Source organism: Microtus pennsylvanicus, chromosome 20 (assembly GCF_037038515.1).
Source record: "Microtus pennsylvanicus isolate mMicPen1 chromosome 20, mMicPen1.hap1, whole genome shotgun sequence".
Lineage (NCBI taxonomy): Eukaryota > Metazoa > Chordata > Mammalia > Rodentia > Cricetidae > Microtus > Microtus pennsylvanicus.
The window spans coordinates 26,197,113-26,213,481 of record NC_134598.1 but is presented as its reverse complement, the minus strand read 5'-3'; the positions used below and the strand labels follow the sequence as shown (position 1 = coordinate 26,213,481).

At 39.6% G+C, this 16,369-nt stretch overlaps 2 protein-coding genes across 5 annotated transcripts in view; both read left to right on the top strand.

Annotated features, from left to right (window-relative positions):
- Positions 1 to 14,313, top strand: part of LOC142838750 (uncharacterized) — a 51,263-nt gene extending 36,950 nt beyond the window's left edge. Inside the window, exon 4 of the mRNA XM_075954355.1 lies at positions 14,175 to 14,313. Coding sequence (XP_075810470.1) covers positions 14,175 to 14,195 — 21 coding nt within the window. The 3' untranslated portion in view covers positions 14,196 to 14,313. The remainder of the gene's footprint in view (positions 1 to 14,174) is intronic.
- The window catches only part of Atp2b1 (ATPase plasma membrane Ca2+ transporting 1), a 53,134-nt gene continuing 50,939 nt past the window's right edge, over positions 14,175 to 16,369 (top strand). For all 4 annotated transcript variants that reach the window (XM_075954893.1, XM_075954891.1, XM_075954895.1 and 1 more), the window contains exon 1: positions 14,175 to 14,603. In XM_075954893.1, the coding sequence (XP_075811008.1) occupies positions 14,396 to 14,603 (208 nt within the window). In that variant the 5' untranslated portion in view covers positions 14,175 to 14,395. The remainder of the gene's footprint in view (positions 14,604 to 16,369) is intronic.

Below are 16,369 nucleotides of genomic sequence, written 5' to 3'. Positions count from 1 at the left end.
TGTGGGCTTTCAGGTATGCTCCAGTCTTTAATACCTTGAACACACAGAAATATATGAGACTATATTCCAGAGTTATGTGTAAAGTGGGGTTGGAATCTAACGTCATAACTGGGTGCTAAAGGGACTGAGTACAGAACCTTGGACTCTTCTGAGATGGGCGTAGAGAGAAGAGATTGCAGAGACAGGCAGTGGTCAGGAAAGCCTGTCAAGACACAAGAGAAGGAAAACGGCAGTGTAAGAGGTAGGATTGGTGCCAGGCAGTGGTGGCGCACACCTTTAATCCCAGCACTCTGAAGGCAGAGGCAGTAGATCTCTGAGTTCAAGGCCAGCCTGGTCTACAGGATCAGTTCCAGGGCAGCTAGAGCTGTTACACAGAGAAAAAAGAACTAGGAGTTGTACACTGAGTGTGAGAGGGTGATGCATGCGGTAGATTGGGAGCCATAAGTGTCGATGTAAGGAGTGAAGGACGGTGTGGCTTATTTGCAGACGAGGCCAGGAGAGACAGTGATTTGCTAGGATTAAGGAGCAGGATAGCCCTGTACCTTTTTGTGCTTTGACTTGAAAAAGGAGGAGATAGCGGATGATGGTGTGAAAGTGTCTCATCTTGGGAGAGGACTGGCTGTGCCTGAGGGGAATCCACAGGCTAAAATTATTATATCCTCTAGTGGGTTTACCTTGTAATGAGTAAAACCTACAGACAAAGCTCAGGGTAACTCCATTCTGGATGTCTTCACGTAAATTCATACTCACAATGGGTGAGCGTGAGTAAAAACCAAAATGCTGGATTACTAATTAGCATTCCTAAGTTCCATTTGTCTGTGTGTGTGGTGTGAGTGTACAGGTACAGAGGTTTTTGATTTCCTCTGTCAGTCAATCTCCACCCCATTTTTGAGACAGGGTCTCTCACTAAACCAGGAACTTAGCAAGTCTGCTAGACTGAATAGCTCAAGCCTCTGAGTCTCTCAGTCCTGTCCCCGAGGGCATGGTGGGCAGTTAGAGGGGGAGGGTTTACAAATGGTGCCTCCCCCTGGCTTTCACTGGGTGCTGAGTATCAGGGCATCTGAACTCAGGTCCTCATGGTTTCACAATGAGCACACTACCCACTGGGCCATTTCTTAGTCCCTCAATCATCTCAGTCGATGATTTTTTTAAAGCCTATTATTAGAAACTCTCCAATCCTGCCTGTTGTTTTTGCTATAGACAGGCTACACAGACAAAAGAGTAAGAAGTCTCTCAAGAACATGTGTCATGTTGGAATGTATGGTGTGAGATGTATGCTGTGAGTATGTTTTATTACCATTGGTTAATAAAGAAGCTGCTTTGGCCTATGGCAGGGCAGAATATAGCTGAGTGGGAAATCCAAACAGAGGACAGGGAGAGGGAAGGCAGAGTCAGAGAGACTCAGTAGCTTCTGGGGAATAAGATGTGAGGTAACAAGCCTTGTGGTAAAAATAGACTGATAGAAACGGGTTATTTTATATGTAGAGCTAGCCAGTAAGAAACCTGAGCCATTGGCTAAACAGTTTGTGATTAATATTAAGCCTCATAGTGGTTGTTTGAGAACTGGTGGGTGGGAGAGAAACCTCTAGTTACAAATTTCTGTCCCCCCCCCCCGCAATATTACGCAGCAAAGAGTTTTCCAGGTTTGTGTCTTAGTTTTTTTTAATGGTTACTTTGTCTCCAAGACACTTATCTAATAATTTTAATATCTGATTTTAATCATAGGAGGAAAACTTTTCTCCGTTTGGGTGACCATAATACTATTCTTTCAAATATGGACCAACCTAGTTTGGAGATTACAATTCTTCAGCGCTTTGAAATTCTTGAGTTTTATTTAGAGTTACTGTATGAAAGGATATCATTTTCAAATACCAAAAAAAAGTATCTGTCTATTTGATAAATATATGTAATGTATTTATTATATATTAATATATGTAATACATGTATTATAAATATACATAATAACCCTCCACAGTACAGAGTTAATTTAGACATAAGTGTGACAGGAAACTAATTAAAATATTTTGCTAATGAAAAGCATCACGATAGTTATAGTTCACTGAGTGCTTAATATTAAGAAGCAGAGCAGGCGCTAGGAGCAAGCTGAGTCCAGAGAGTTGAAGTTACCAGTTTACTCACATTTTAAAAATTCTGAAGGTGAAGCAGTATTTGTCAAGGTCGCTCTGCTAGTTCAAGAAAGTGTGATGTAGAATCCAAGAAGCTATGGACTGACCATCATTCCTCTTCTGATTAACTCGTAGGTCGTGTGTCCCTGTAAGTGCTGAAAGAATCTTGGTTTCTGTGAAAGAAACTCAGTTCGGCTTTCTGGCATCTGAATGAGGCTTCTTTCATGAAAGACCATGTTATCTTGAATGGTGTTGCCCCGTGTGCTCCAGTGCAGTTTAATTACCCTGTGTTGAACTGTTTCTAGGGACAAAATGTCATTGCTCAAATGGTCACTAGGAGATACAGATGTGAATGCCCATCCTGCCTTCAGATCTCACTTGCGGTTTAGCAAGGAAGAATGCGATCTGCACAAAAGGTTGCAGTACATGATGGATGTATTACAGAGGCTCTGAAAGACCATAGAAACACATACATGGACTGTTTCTCTGCTTTTAGCTCAGAGTGGGGAAGCATTGGAAGCATCCCTTGGAAGAAGCCAGTAAAAAAGAAAAGAAGAGGTTAGCGTTCAGAAGGGTGCGCACAGCAGTCGAGGTCTTCTGTTTGTAGGTCTGTTAAGATCTCTGGCCGTTAAGGTCTCATGAGCTAGATGCTTCCCAGTTTCCATCACTGGCTGAAAGTAATCCTCATCTTCCTGGTTCATTAAGTTTACTTTCTACAATGCTAAGAAAGGAAATTAAACTTGTTTTTGGTCTTCTCAAAAGTTGGCACAAATATCTTTAGTCTTTCACTTGTCTTTATTAATAGCAGAAAGAATCACAGAGTCAGCAAATTTGAATATTTATGCATTGGTTTTATAATAACCTTCAGTTTCAGTTATTTAAAGTAAATGTGTGTGTCCATGTGTGCATGCACGTGTCCACATGTTGGGTGGGTGCCTATGGATAACAGAAGATCTAAGAGCCCCTGGAACTAGAGTCACAGGCAGCTGTAAGTGGCTCATGTGTATCCTGGGAACTGAACTCTAGTCTTCTGGAAGAACAGCAAGAGCTTCTAATGGCTGAGCTGTCTCCCAAGCCCGCACTGCCTTTTTTACATGAGTGCTGCTGTTACTTTAGCATTCTGTTATGGAAGCTTAGGTTGTATTTTAGGAGCGAAGATTAATTTCTGTGAAACTAACTTTGGAGATAGAAATAGTGCCTTTATCACAAAACCAGCTATTTCTTGAGCTACTTCCTTATTCTCCTGTACTTGGTGACATCATACCGCCACACCTGTTCTCATCTCCTTACCACCCCTGCGCTGCTGGTCCAGATGAGGCGTGTTCTAGACACTGAGGTCTGCAGTATTTTCAAAGTCGTGCACTCATTTAGTACTCTTTGCCTGCTCACCATTTCCTTTGTGGGTCCTTGTGTAATGTTTGCTTACACACTTGTCTTTCTCCTTTATAGAGACTCAACTCCTTGAGCACAGAGCCTTGGACATGGATTTATTCAGATGTCTTTGGTACTGATAGAAACTTGAGAGAAAACAGTTTATATGAGACAGTGTTAAGTTTAACATTAATGATTTCACCTGAAGTACTGCAGAATACTTCAGTGATAATGTGGGTCGACAGCTGTAATGTAACCAGTAGCAAGAGAGTAATACTCTAGTAGATGTAGGCCATGATCTTATACGAGTTGCCAAGGGAATCCTGCAAGTAGATCCGGGTGAAGCCCTCATTTAGGATGTTGTAAAGATTTAAAAGGCTACTGAATTTGAACTAAGTGATAGAGTGACTAGAAGAATACCTTACAATGAGACCATGGCATAGAGAAAGGTGGGGGTGAAAAGCAACAACTAATCACTGTAACGTCGTCTCAGGAGTGTATGGACTCAAGCATGGATCCAGTTGCCAACCTCAAGATGAGAATCGGGGATGAAGTTGTATTGAGGAAAGACGTTTTTTGGAGGTGTGGTAGAAGGAGATGAAACAAATAGCTTGATGGGTTAAGAAAATCCCAAGAGAGGCAGACGTTTTAGAGGACAAGAAAGAGACGGTCTTTTATGGAGTAGACTGTATGTGAATATTGGCAAGGCCAAGTAAGAGACCTAACAGAAAAGGCATTGAGATACAGGCTTGCAGTGGCAATTTAAGAAGCAGGAGTTCGAGCTATGGAAGCCTTGAAATCAAAATCAAAATATTCTGGGAAAATGAGATGTGTCAGTTGGTTATATATTACTAAGTCATGTAAGTTATTAATGAACTAGAACCTGGTTTGTTTTTGTTTTTTTGAGACAGGATCTCATGCATCCATCCCTGACTGGTCTAGAATTTGTTGTATAGACCAGATGGGCCTTGAACTCAAACAGCAATCAGCCTACCTCTGCTTCCCTCCACTGCCTCCTGAGTGCTGGGATTAAAGGCGTATGCAGCTGTGGACCTGAGAGGAATGGGAAATGAGTGTGATTGAAGGGTGTTGTGTGACATTCTTAAACAATCAGTTTTTAAAAAGTCCTCAAAAACAACAGATAAAACTTTTAAAGTTGTTTTTCAGTGGGCATGGTGGCTCAAGCAAGTGAAGGCAGAAACAAAGAGGATTCATCAAACTCAAGCCACCCAGAGATAACACACTGAGACCTTGTTTAACACGTACACACACTCACACAGGCACACACCCCATTAGTTAAATATGTATTTTTTTCAGTATTGCTTAAGCAGATGGTTTGTCTCTTCTAGGGGTCACTAACTAACGAGATAGACACAGGAGGAGGACCAGAGCAAGTCACACATAAAGACACTTAGAAGCTAGCTTTTCGAGGGAAGCTAGTATGGCCAAGGATTCTGGTGACTTTAGGACCAGTCAGAACGTGTGACAAGATTCACAGAGAGAAAATCTGAAACTAGAACAATTCTAGGCCATGGTTTCAATGGGTGGCATTGGCCTTCAATAGCAGTCAGAAAACAAACCAAAATGAGGTCAAGAATACGTGTGGGGAAACAATTTAAAGGAGAAAGATTGGGAATATGTGAGCAGCTTAGAGGCTCATCGGTGATGTGATGGAGTAAATTACAGTTGAAGACATTCCTAATGCCCAGTCTGTGTGCACTTTATTGAGTTAACCATCAATCAAACGTTGCTTAATATCCTCTAAAATATAGCTTATTTTTCAGCCAAGTTGCTTGAAATAGCATGAAACTGAGTATTGATTTTTTTTTCCAAGCTCCTCTTCAGTATCTATAGCTGGAAATTGCAAAAGGACCATCCACAATCAAACTACATATATAAAATAGAAATGAAGGCCTGGGAAAGTGTCTCTTCCTCTTAGCTTTGTGTTCAGTTTTGAAGTGCTGGTCCAAATCTTTGAAATCTAGAATTTTCAATTAATAAAACAGAAAACTCATGTTAATTTGCAGAAGAGAGTTAGCCTCCCTCGGTATTGCCAGCTTTATTTTTGTGAGTCTGTTCGGTGACATAATGAGCATCCTGTTTCCTTAAGCATTTAAGTGTAGGTTCTTGTGAATTGACAGGATAGAGGTTCTTAAGAACTGAGTAGGCCGGTGGAGCAGCTGGTGTGACATTCAAGTGTTCATGTTGCCTCTTAGCCCCTGAACAGAAGGAAAAAACACTGTTTTAATTTAGAAATCTCTTCCTTGACTATAGCCGAAAATTTCAACACCAGAGAGACTAGAAAATGATAGAACATTTGGTTCTCATATTTAACCGGAGATATAGTATGTTCTTATATTTGGTAAATTGCACAGGATTATATAAAATTAACTTTATTTTAGAGCTCTTCAAAAGTCTCCCCCCCCCCCCCCAGCCAGGAATCTTACTGTAAAAATGAAAGGTTTAAGATGCCTATGTAGAATAATAGGATAGGAAAAAACAAAGTATAGTTTATCTTAGAGGTATGAATAGGTAAAATTATAGCATTTTGTTAAAACTCGATACTTGAAGGTTGAACGTTTTTAGTTTGAAAGAATTATTCACAGTATTTGTGTAATATGACACTTAAGAAGAAACATATCAATGTACCTGGTATTAAAATCCAAAACAGTCTACATACCAGCTCACAAAATATTTTTTAGAAGGTGGTCTGCTTTAAGTTATTCTTGAAAGTGAACACTGGCACGATGCAGAATGCTGAGTAATTTGCCTATTTTGTCCAGAAACTTTTGGATCACGATGGATACCCAACAGTTAGTTCTTGAGTCGGAGCTTGGGTCACAGTTGTCTGGATAGTGGCGTACCAGAGCAACAGCAGGGTCAGCATCCCCAGCATTCCACAAGTCTTCAGAAATTTAACTTTCCATAGGAAAGAGAAAAAAAACAAAATCTCCTGAATCTCCTGGGTGTCATGGGGAGGGGGCGGGGGAAGGAGAGGAGAAAAATGTATAACTCAATAAAAAAACAAAGAAAAATTGTAACATCGAGAGAAAGAGGAGAGGAGAGGAAAGGAGAGGAGAGGAGAGGAGAGGAGAGGAGAGGAGAGGAGAGGAGAGGAGAGGAGAGGAGAGGAGAGGAGAGGAGAGAATTTTTCACACTGCACTGTGTCAACTGAAGAGATTTCCAAGGTGGGGCCCAAGAGCCCTGCAAGAGTTACTGATAGACACTGCAGTTGAGAAACAGATCTGCTATATGTGGAATTAACTTGAGAATTTGTCATGGTTTATTAAATTCAGAGGTTGTGGTTTGTTGATTCTGTAGGTACATCCTTGCAAGATTATGCCAATCTTCTCAGACATGTTGGTGGATCAGAGTCTACCAACTTACTTGACCATAAGGCAAACGGTTCTCTAGTTGTCATCCAGGTATCTGTGCCTTCGATCACTGACATTCAAAATGTTACCGTCCGACAAGTAGTCTGTGCTGGAAATGGCAGTTACCTACAGCTTCAGAGATGTGGTTGAGTGGCTAGTCTATACCCCTGCTTTGTTTTAGGCTGGCATACATTGTTATAGATGAAAAGTTAATGGGAATGAGAAGAAAAGGAAACTGATTTTCCCCCCACACTTTCTGTGAGCCAGACTGCTATAGTGTATTTTAATTGAATTGTGAAATTCTGAAATAATAGAAGAACAAACAGAAGTCTTGCAGTTGCACTTGCAAATCAATTTTTATTATCAAAAAGCCAATCCCATTTTTTGTGACTAAAAACCAGATGAAAACAGTTACCGTATCACCTAACCCTCCCACTGATTTCCTTGACAGTTCAAAAAGACCAGCAAGCTCTGGACAGTGAAAACATGCAACCAGAGATGGCTGTGAGGTGGGAACAAGAATCTAGCAGTGGCGGGATTACAGAAACAGAAGCTTCAAGTCGGGAGAGTGGCAAAGGGGTAGCAGAGGTCGCCAGGACGTCAAATAGGAAAGACTGTGCTCGTCAGGTTCAGGAACGTGGGAATTAATGGCTGCCTAGACCGTGTTTTTTTGGGCACAGGAGACGCTAGAGTGAAATAAGTTTATTGTGGAGGGGAAAGTAAATGGTCTTTTGTAGGTGACAGTTTAGTATCCCTGTTTCTTAGGAGCACTGGCTTAGTTAATTCCTATGCTGATTTAATATGTTTTTATTTGACATGAGTATTTTTTAACAGTTTATTCCTCAAGTAAACACGCTTATCCTCTAAGCTTTATGACATACTAAAGCTCAAAATTGTTGCTTGGCCTCCTCTCAAAGATCTAGGGCCATCATTCAAAGTCATTGGCAGTAGTAGTGTATAATACATTTGAGACTCTCCACAATGTATATATGTGTACATGTATGTTTGTGAAACATGGTCTCACTGTGTGGCCTTAGTTGGCCACTCATTGTGTAGACCAGGCTGTCTTGAACTCAGACCCTAGTGCTTCTGCTTCTCTGTTGCAGTGACTAGAGGCATGTGTCACCCTGCACAGACTTGAGTACTTTGTAATTTCTGTTGTCTAAAAAGATTCAAAAGGAAATAAAAATGGTTTATCTTTAATACCAAGATGGTTTGAAAACTCAAGTGCTTTCTCAGAAATCATAATGCACTTAGCGTGTATTTTAAACATGTTGTTAGGTTCTGTTTTGTTTTATTTGAATTGTCATTACTTTGTTGCAGAGCTGCTTTTTCATAGGTTATAGCTCATTTCATAAACTGAGAGCGTTTCTAGTCAATAAACATTGAACCTTCAGTATATCACAGATACAGATGAGAGTTAAAAATCAGTAGGACAGATTCTATCCTGAGGTCACACACAGTTCAGTGGGAAAGACTAGAGACAACTCAGATTGCTACAGCTGTGTGTAAACAGCTGTGACAAGTGACACGCTAGGTCCTCCTCTGTTCTGATAATCTACCCCCACCCTAAGACATTTGCTGAAGCCTTCATGCTGGGGCTTGCAGCTTGGCACAGCTGCAGCTACTTTTACAGTACTCAGTCTCTGCCTGGAGTAGTCTTCTAGAAGAGAAAAAGTTACTGAGAAGAGTAAAAATGGTGTTCACAAATCTTTTTGAGGTTTATAAATCAGTCATTGTGAATAGTGATTGCTTTCTGCTGTATCAGTTCTGTATAAATGAGATCATCCTTGGTGAGTGAGTGTGTGTGTGTGTGTGTGTGTACATTAATAGGAATTAACTCATCTGACTAGGTTGTGAGTATGTTTCTTTAAGTCCTTTGAAAAGTATAAAACAGGAGTTCTGAGTAAAATTAAATTTGAGTCTCCCTTGGGTTTCCTAATTGATTTAATGAGATAATTTGAATACGCTGTAACTTTTGGTTGTGAGCCTAGACTTTAACACCTGAGCCATCTCTCCGGCCCACTGTTATTTGTAAAAGAAGCTCCCACTCGTGATTTTAAAATATGTGCTCTCCGAAACTATAGTATCAGACCGCATACTCTTTCCACTGTTACAGTAATGCCTGAGAGTTGACAGTAAGTCATTACCACTTCTTAAAAGACTATTTCAGTTACTGAAAGGGTTCAGGATTTCAGGGTAGGAATCCAGTGAAAGGTGTTTTTTGCACTTCTACAGAAGTAGCTCTGAAGTAGTGTGGAGGAGTGCAGTGTCTTTCGGAGACACGGTAGCCTAGTATATGTCTTTCCCTTTGGTAGGTTCTCAGTGGAGTGGGCAGTCGATCCAGTCTAATGTGGAGTATTTACTTACCCACCCTCTCCAGGGACCCTCTAAGTCAGTGGTTCTCAACTTGTGGATCGTCACCCCTTTGGGGGTCACATATCAGATATCCTGCATATCAGATATTTTACATTATGATTCATAACAGCAAAATGACAGTTACGAGTAATTTTATGGTTGGGGTCACCACAGTGTGAGGAACTGTAGTAAAGGGTCGCAGCCTTAGGAAGGTTGAGAACCATTGGTCTAAGAGTACTAGGTTCAGATTGTCCACTCTGACTTGAATATAATTGAAGAAAACTGGGTGTGGCAGGTTGGTTCTCTAGTTTGAAAAGCAGCTCTCAATAAAATGCTAGCCATGGTAAAAGGCAGCTACAGAAGTGGGTGACCCTTCTGCTAACTGCCAGTCAAGGTACAAAGGAAATAAAATTAATTTTATTCTGATACCCTTACATACATATATCCACATATGCTGAGAGGGAAAGGAGACTGAGAAAATGGAGTTCTTTGGTGAGCTGTAATTCCAAATTGTTTTTGAGTTCTTTGACCTATCTAATGGCTAAGTTTAGAGCACAGTCATTTCGCTGGATGGCAGGTAGACCTTCTTAATATTAGCACATTGTTAGGAAGTATACCCTGATTATGTGATTAAGGTTGATGCCTATTATACATGATAATGCTGATTAATAACAAGTTAGCACGTTTAGCTTTTGATTAACTGGGCCATTGTCTTTCATAAATACTGATACATTCGTATACATCATATTTATACAGTTACATTTTGGAATTAAATATAGGATGATCATACATGTGTGCCAATTAAATTTAGCCTCATTCCCATCTGTCTGCTTGGATCCTGATCCTGTTACTTAACATTTGCTGATTATTCTGCTTTAAATTTTTATATATTGAATAAGCACAATTTCCACATCTTCAGCTCACTAGCATACATTTAGAAACATTAAAGATTTGGGAACCCCAATTAAAAGGAAGTCTTGCTGCTAATACTATTAGTTGTATCAGCAAATGTTTTTCCTGTTTTATTACAGGAATCTTTTGTTGGCATATATTAAAATCATATCATGGAGTGTTTTCTATGACTCCGTATTTCATTCCATCAGTTACTTAGCTCTTCTACATTTTTTTTTTAGTTTGTGTAAATGATTTTTAAAACCTGGTTACCTGTGCTGACGTTAGATAACTTTCATACAACTTTCCCCATGTTCTTTACGTCTGAAAAGAACTGAAGTTGTACACTGGCAGTGCTGTCCCTGAACCTAGCTTAGCAGGTGGACTTCACAGCCGCCTTTTGTACCTCATTCCTAGGGAAGCTCATGTGTGTTAAAAACCTACCCCCTGCCCCGCCACTTGATGGTTGTAGCTGTTTTGTCCTGTGCCAGGCTACAGCCGTCTTTTTCTAGAAAACCTCAGACTGCCAAGAGTGACTTAATCAGAAATGCCGTTTACTCTGGCGTAAAGTTTATAGGCTGAGTGTTCTACATCGAGTTGTGTGCTTTCTTTAAGACATCACCTTTCTGAGGTCTCAGCTTCCACTTCACTTTTTTCCCCTTAAACCTTTAAAATGGAAGGTGAAAATTCTCTGAACAACAAAGAGCATCAGAATAGGTGATCTGGTTTCTGTTGTATTTGAATCCAAAATAGTTTGTCTCTTACATGGCTGTTACTTTGAGGCTAAAAAATAGATTAGTTAGATAGATGAATGAGAGAATAAAGGAAAAAAGCAAAGAGAAGGGGGTAATAGATAACCTAGAAGTAGAAAACAGCCTGATATGTAATTTGGACAGTGGCTCTTGCATTTTTTGGTGTTTCTTCTGAACATCTTTTCTCAGAACATGTCAGAAGGATGTTCTTGTTATTTAGTATAGTGGAACTGAACATCAATCATATACTCAGCCAAAGCTGTGTGGTTATAAGATAATAGAAAACTCAACTTCTAAAATCAGTTTCTTGATAAATTGTTGAAAAAACCAAGGACAGGACAGACATAACTCTTTGTGTAAACCAGGACTGAAAGCACACGTCCATCCATCTTCCCATCATCCAGCCTTACATGCCTTCCCTATCAGATCATGGAGTACTAGGCGATGATCATAGCAACTCTTTGTGTTTCTCTCAGTTAAGTTCAGTAGGAAGATCCAAGCTGGGAACACAGAGGCATCCTGGAAGTTTCATTGCCAGTCTGTTCGGTCTCATTCATATTTCTGAAGCAGAGAGAGCATGGGGGAATGGTTTTCTCTGGAAAAGGCTGTCGAGGTGACAACAAAAATCCATAGCAGCATCCTAAATGAGCATGAGAGCAAACTGCCTTCTATTATAGAGTAGCACAGCTCTTAGGCTAGGGCAGAGAAGTTTGTTTTTGCAGAGGGTGGCAGTTAATGTAGAGGCCATTTTCGTATATGGTCATAGTGTTGAAAAGAAGTGACTTATACACATTCAGCCTTAAATGGAACATCTGTATCACAACACATGCACGCATGCGTGAAAATATTACAAAAGAGTGGAAAGAATTTGAAGAACCAGAAGTTGAGGAAGCATCTAATGAATCAATGCCATCTAGATAATGACATTATCTTCGCAACCATGAAAACACAGCAGCTGTGGACATCTGCACAAGATCAGCCCCATGGATAGAGGGCCTGTGAGACTGGGAGAGCTACTACTGCTGATGGCTTTTGCAGTAGAGAGGGTGTCCTTTCTCTAATAGAGTAAGTCGCCATGGGGGGACTAGGTGAGAGAGGAAGGAAGGATTCTGAGGGAAAGGAGAAAGGATACCAGAGGGTAATGGAAGGTGACTGAAAATACACTGTATTATAAAGCTCAAAAAAAATAGCTAAGTGGAAGATGATTTTGTGTGATGGCAATGGCATTCTAATATTGAGCCTGGAATGACATTTTTCCTCTACTCCAGGCACTTTAAACAACAGTGAGCTTTATAGCATTAAATCTCGTCTAGCATATACGAGGCATATAGCTATGCCATTCCTAAAAAGAAGGCAGAAAAGTTAAGAAACCTGTTCTCTGTTTCTAGGAAAATGCCTCAGGGAGAATCATCACATTCATGGCGATTGGTAGAATAGTAAGCCAGGAGTTATGGAGGAAATCTCTTACGGAAACCAAGAACAAGTGGACAACACACATACCCTTGTCCCAACACAGACAAGAATCTTTATTTTACCTCTTAGAATAATTAATCTGTGTTATGGTTGGTGTGATATTCTAGCCAACAAATTTGAGTATGGAAACTGACAATTAATAACTACAGTCTCTAGTTTTTTTTTTAAGTTGACTGTTACAATAATTTATGTGGGTAGGTGGGAACCCCCTTGGCCTAGGGGATGAGTAAGATGGCAGTAGTTGGGCAAGTGTAGGGCAAGGCTGCTAAGTGGGAGAGAGAAGCAGTGAGAGACAGTGCCTTCCAGAATCCACCACTGTGTGTTCTTGCAGATTTAACCCGAGGCAGACAAGCTTTTCTCAACTCACCGGTAGACATGCTTACCTTTTTCAAGCAGCTTCCATTCCCGTAGTTCTCAGGATGCTCCCTGAGTAGATAGCACCTGTATTGTCTGGAAACTGTGGCGTACGTGCTTACTTCTGCTACACCTAACAACACTCCTGAGGTGTAGGTCCCAGCATTTGTTGTTATAAACAGCCCTTCAGTTGACTTTGATGATGGCTGAAGTATGTGAACCACAAACCATGGTATACATCCATCCATCTGTCGGTCTTATAGATGAAAAGTAACTGTACTAGCCAGTGTCTTTTCCAGCTGCCAGACATTTTATTAAGTAGTTGGAGGGCTAGTTGCTTCAGAGGCAGAAAAGTTGATTAAGTTAACTGAAGTTTGACCGTGGATGCCTTTAAAACAATGTGGTGGGGAAATGTCCAAGGGCTTGGATGAAGGAGATGTCATCATAGGAAGGCTCAGCCAGACTCAGTCACTGGATGAAACATTAAGGATGGATTCAAAGATAAGAGTTTAAACCCAGGCAATTAGAATAATGGTGATCATGAAAGGGTATAGTTACCATACAATATTATAAATCCCATCTTTAGCATCTTAGATGAAGAATTGACAGGTCCTTTTTAGGTCCGTTAAAAAGATGAAAGTACAGTGAAGAAATGAAAACAGTTTCTCTAGCTTTTATTAGCTATCTCATTTTTTAACCTTTCTGTGTTTTATTATTATGCTCATTCTTTTATTATCTGTCATGATCTGGCATAATTCTTGACTCTTGAGAGTAGAGTAACTTGTAGATAAAGAAGTAAGAAAATGAAGTAGCGAGAAGGATTAAGGTGTAGACAGAAGTCCTGAGGTGGTACCCTGATGGGAACCGTGTGGAAGACAGCTTTAGAAAGGCACGGGACAATGGAGCGGCAGAGTGGTAAAGAGCAGCGCAGGAAACTGTACACATTCAGTTTATTAGGCTTTTTGTGCTGTCACAGGCTGTTCCATGTGAAAAGGCTTAGCAAGCTAGGTTGAGCTCATGGGTAAGAAGGAACTCTGGCTTTGAAACCATTCAACTTAAGATACTTCAGCCATTGAGTTAGCTGAAAACTCAATTTGTCTAGCCTTACTGTTCTGGATAGAGTAAGAAATGATAGTATTTAGTTTTAATAGTTAAATGAAAGGAAGAATTTAAAGCAGCTAGCAAAGTTGGAACTAACCACTTGGCGCTAAGCACTTCAACAGTAACTTAATAATAGTAATACACAGACATGGAATTCAGGCATGCTGTGCCGTTACATTTAATTGTGAGTTCTAATGACTAGATGCACCCTTTTTAATCTAGTAGTTACACTGTGATCCGAAGGCACAGTTCACAAATATTTATAACTGCTGTACTTTGTTTAGCTACCTGGTGGCATTTAAGAAATATGCTTATGTACATGCAAAATACACTTGAGGATGAACCATTAACACCTAAATATTTTCTTCTTACAGATGTGTGCATCTCAGGATTGAGAGGAAGAAACAAGTCATGGGCCAGTGGTCAAGATACTTCTCTGGGAATTGTTGCTGCTGATACTACTTCACAGAGTCATACAATGAGTGTTTGGTTTAAGGAAGATTTTCATATTTAAAAGATTTTCATCTTGGAAATATACCAAGTGAAAATTTCATTCTTTTGGGAAACATTTTCCTCCTAATAAATTATACTTGTAATGGGCGACATGGCAAACAACTCAGTTGCATATAGTGGTGTGAAAAACTCTTTGAAAGAAGCTAATCATGATGGAGACTTTGGAATTACGCTGCCAGAGCTGCGGGCTCTCATGGAGCTCAGGTCCACAGATGCATTACGAAAAATACAGGAAAGCTATGGAGATGTCTATGGAATCTGCACCAAGTTGAAAACATCTCCCAATGAAGGTAGGTTTTATTGTGTGTTGACTAGTCACTCACTGGTTTAAAGCATACTGTTTATTCAGTTCAGATGGAAGCATACTGTTTATATCGTCTTGGCCATTGCATGATTTTAGTAACGAGTTCTCAGATTGCTACAGTATGTTAAACTTCCGTGTTGCAGAACGGCAAGCTGAAGTAGTTTGTGCTTTTGTCTGCATTAGTGCTCCAGTTTACAATAACAAGATTGCCCTTCCACTGGAGATGTAGAGGATGGAGCTGAAAGTGGTACCCCCAGGGGATCCAGTGGAAATAAACTGCTCACTAGCCTTCATTTTGCCGAAGCTTAAAATAGTTCTCATTTCCAGTAGCCGTCAAAGTTGTTTTCGCTCATGGGACTTAATCTAAACTTTTAATAATCAGTTGATGAGGCCCGAACACACAGTTTTAAATTAGGTGACTCTTAAGTTTTTCGCTTTGTAAACATTTATTTGGTCGAATTACGTTGAAATCCCCTATGTTTAAAACGGCTTTAGTTTCATGAGTTCTTTGTTTTACAGTATGGACTTTGCTGTACTGTGTCATTTGAAATGAACTGACAAAGTTGGGTTTTTATATATTGATATTATTGTTCATAAAATGATGGATACAGAGTTTGAAGAGAGCATTCCCAGATTTCAGAAAAGAAAGTGAACAAGTATTAAATATGTAGTGTGATGATACCATATGCTTAAGAGAAAAGCTAATGGAAAGGGGAGGCAGAAGTATTGGGGGTGCCTGTATTTGATTATGTGACATCCTGAAGAGCAGCTCTAGACATGAGGATAAATGTTCAGTAAATAAATACAATTTATTTTAGTAAGATTGGAAATTTTTATTTTAAAATATTAATATCGATATATATTCCCAAGGCAGTAATAGAGAAATTATGAAGGCTGTTTTTCCCAACATTTTTATAGCACTAGTGTTGATGGCAATAACAGAAGGTAATTTTCAAAATTATTCAAGAATTTAAATCATACCATATTTGAAAGTATTTGTGTAGTTGTATGTGAATTGCTCACTACCAATTGTGATAAGTAGGCTCTTTGAATTCCATGGTGAGCCATAGTGTTGCGGACCTCCGTCCGTCCTCACCCTTGTCCGAAGACGACATCTCACTGCTTGAGGTCTTTTTCTGCAAGCTATCTCAAGATTTTTCTCTATCTTTTCAAGTCATAAATTGTAGAGTTCCTGTTATACCTTAGTAATATGATAAAACTTGAAGCTTTTCATTATGCGAACATGATTTGAGATTACTTAAAGTTTTGACATGCTAGATTATACTTTAATATGCTGTTCACCATTGGTAGGTTTATTAATTTTCTTTGCCTGTATGTACGTACTATGTTTCATCTAAAATCCAGCTGATGAATACTTCATGATCAGCAAATTAATAAGAAATATTAAAGATCTTTCATCCCATGCATTTGTTCATAAAAGGCATATTGAGTGAGCAGGGATATAGCTCTGTAGCAGAGCCCTTACCTAGTACACAAAACCCCCAGGTAGGATGTCCAGCACTGCAAAAGCTGTATATTGAGCTTCAGTTTCAAATATACATGATTGCCCTTCCCCCAACTATATTTTTGTATTTTGTTTATTAGAGTCTTTATTTCCTAATTACTGAATATTCCTCTCCTATGCCGAATCATTTTCATGAGCATTTCTCTTTGATTAATTTTGAGTAGTATTTTACATTGATTTTGATTTAATTAATGAATTAATTGGAAATTTTGCATCTCTTAAATTCT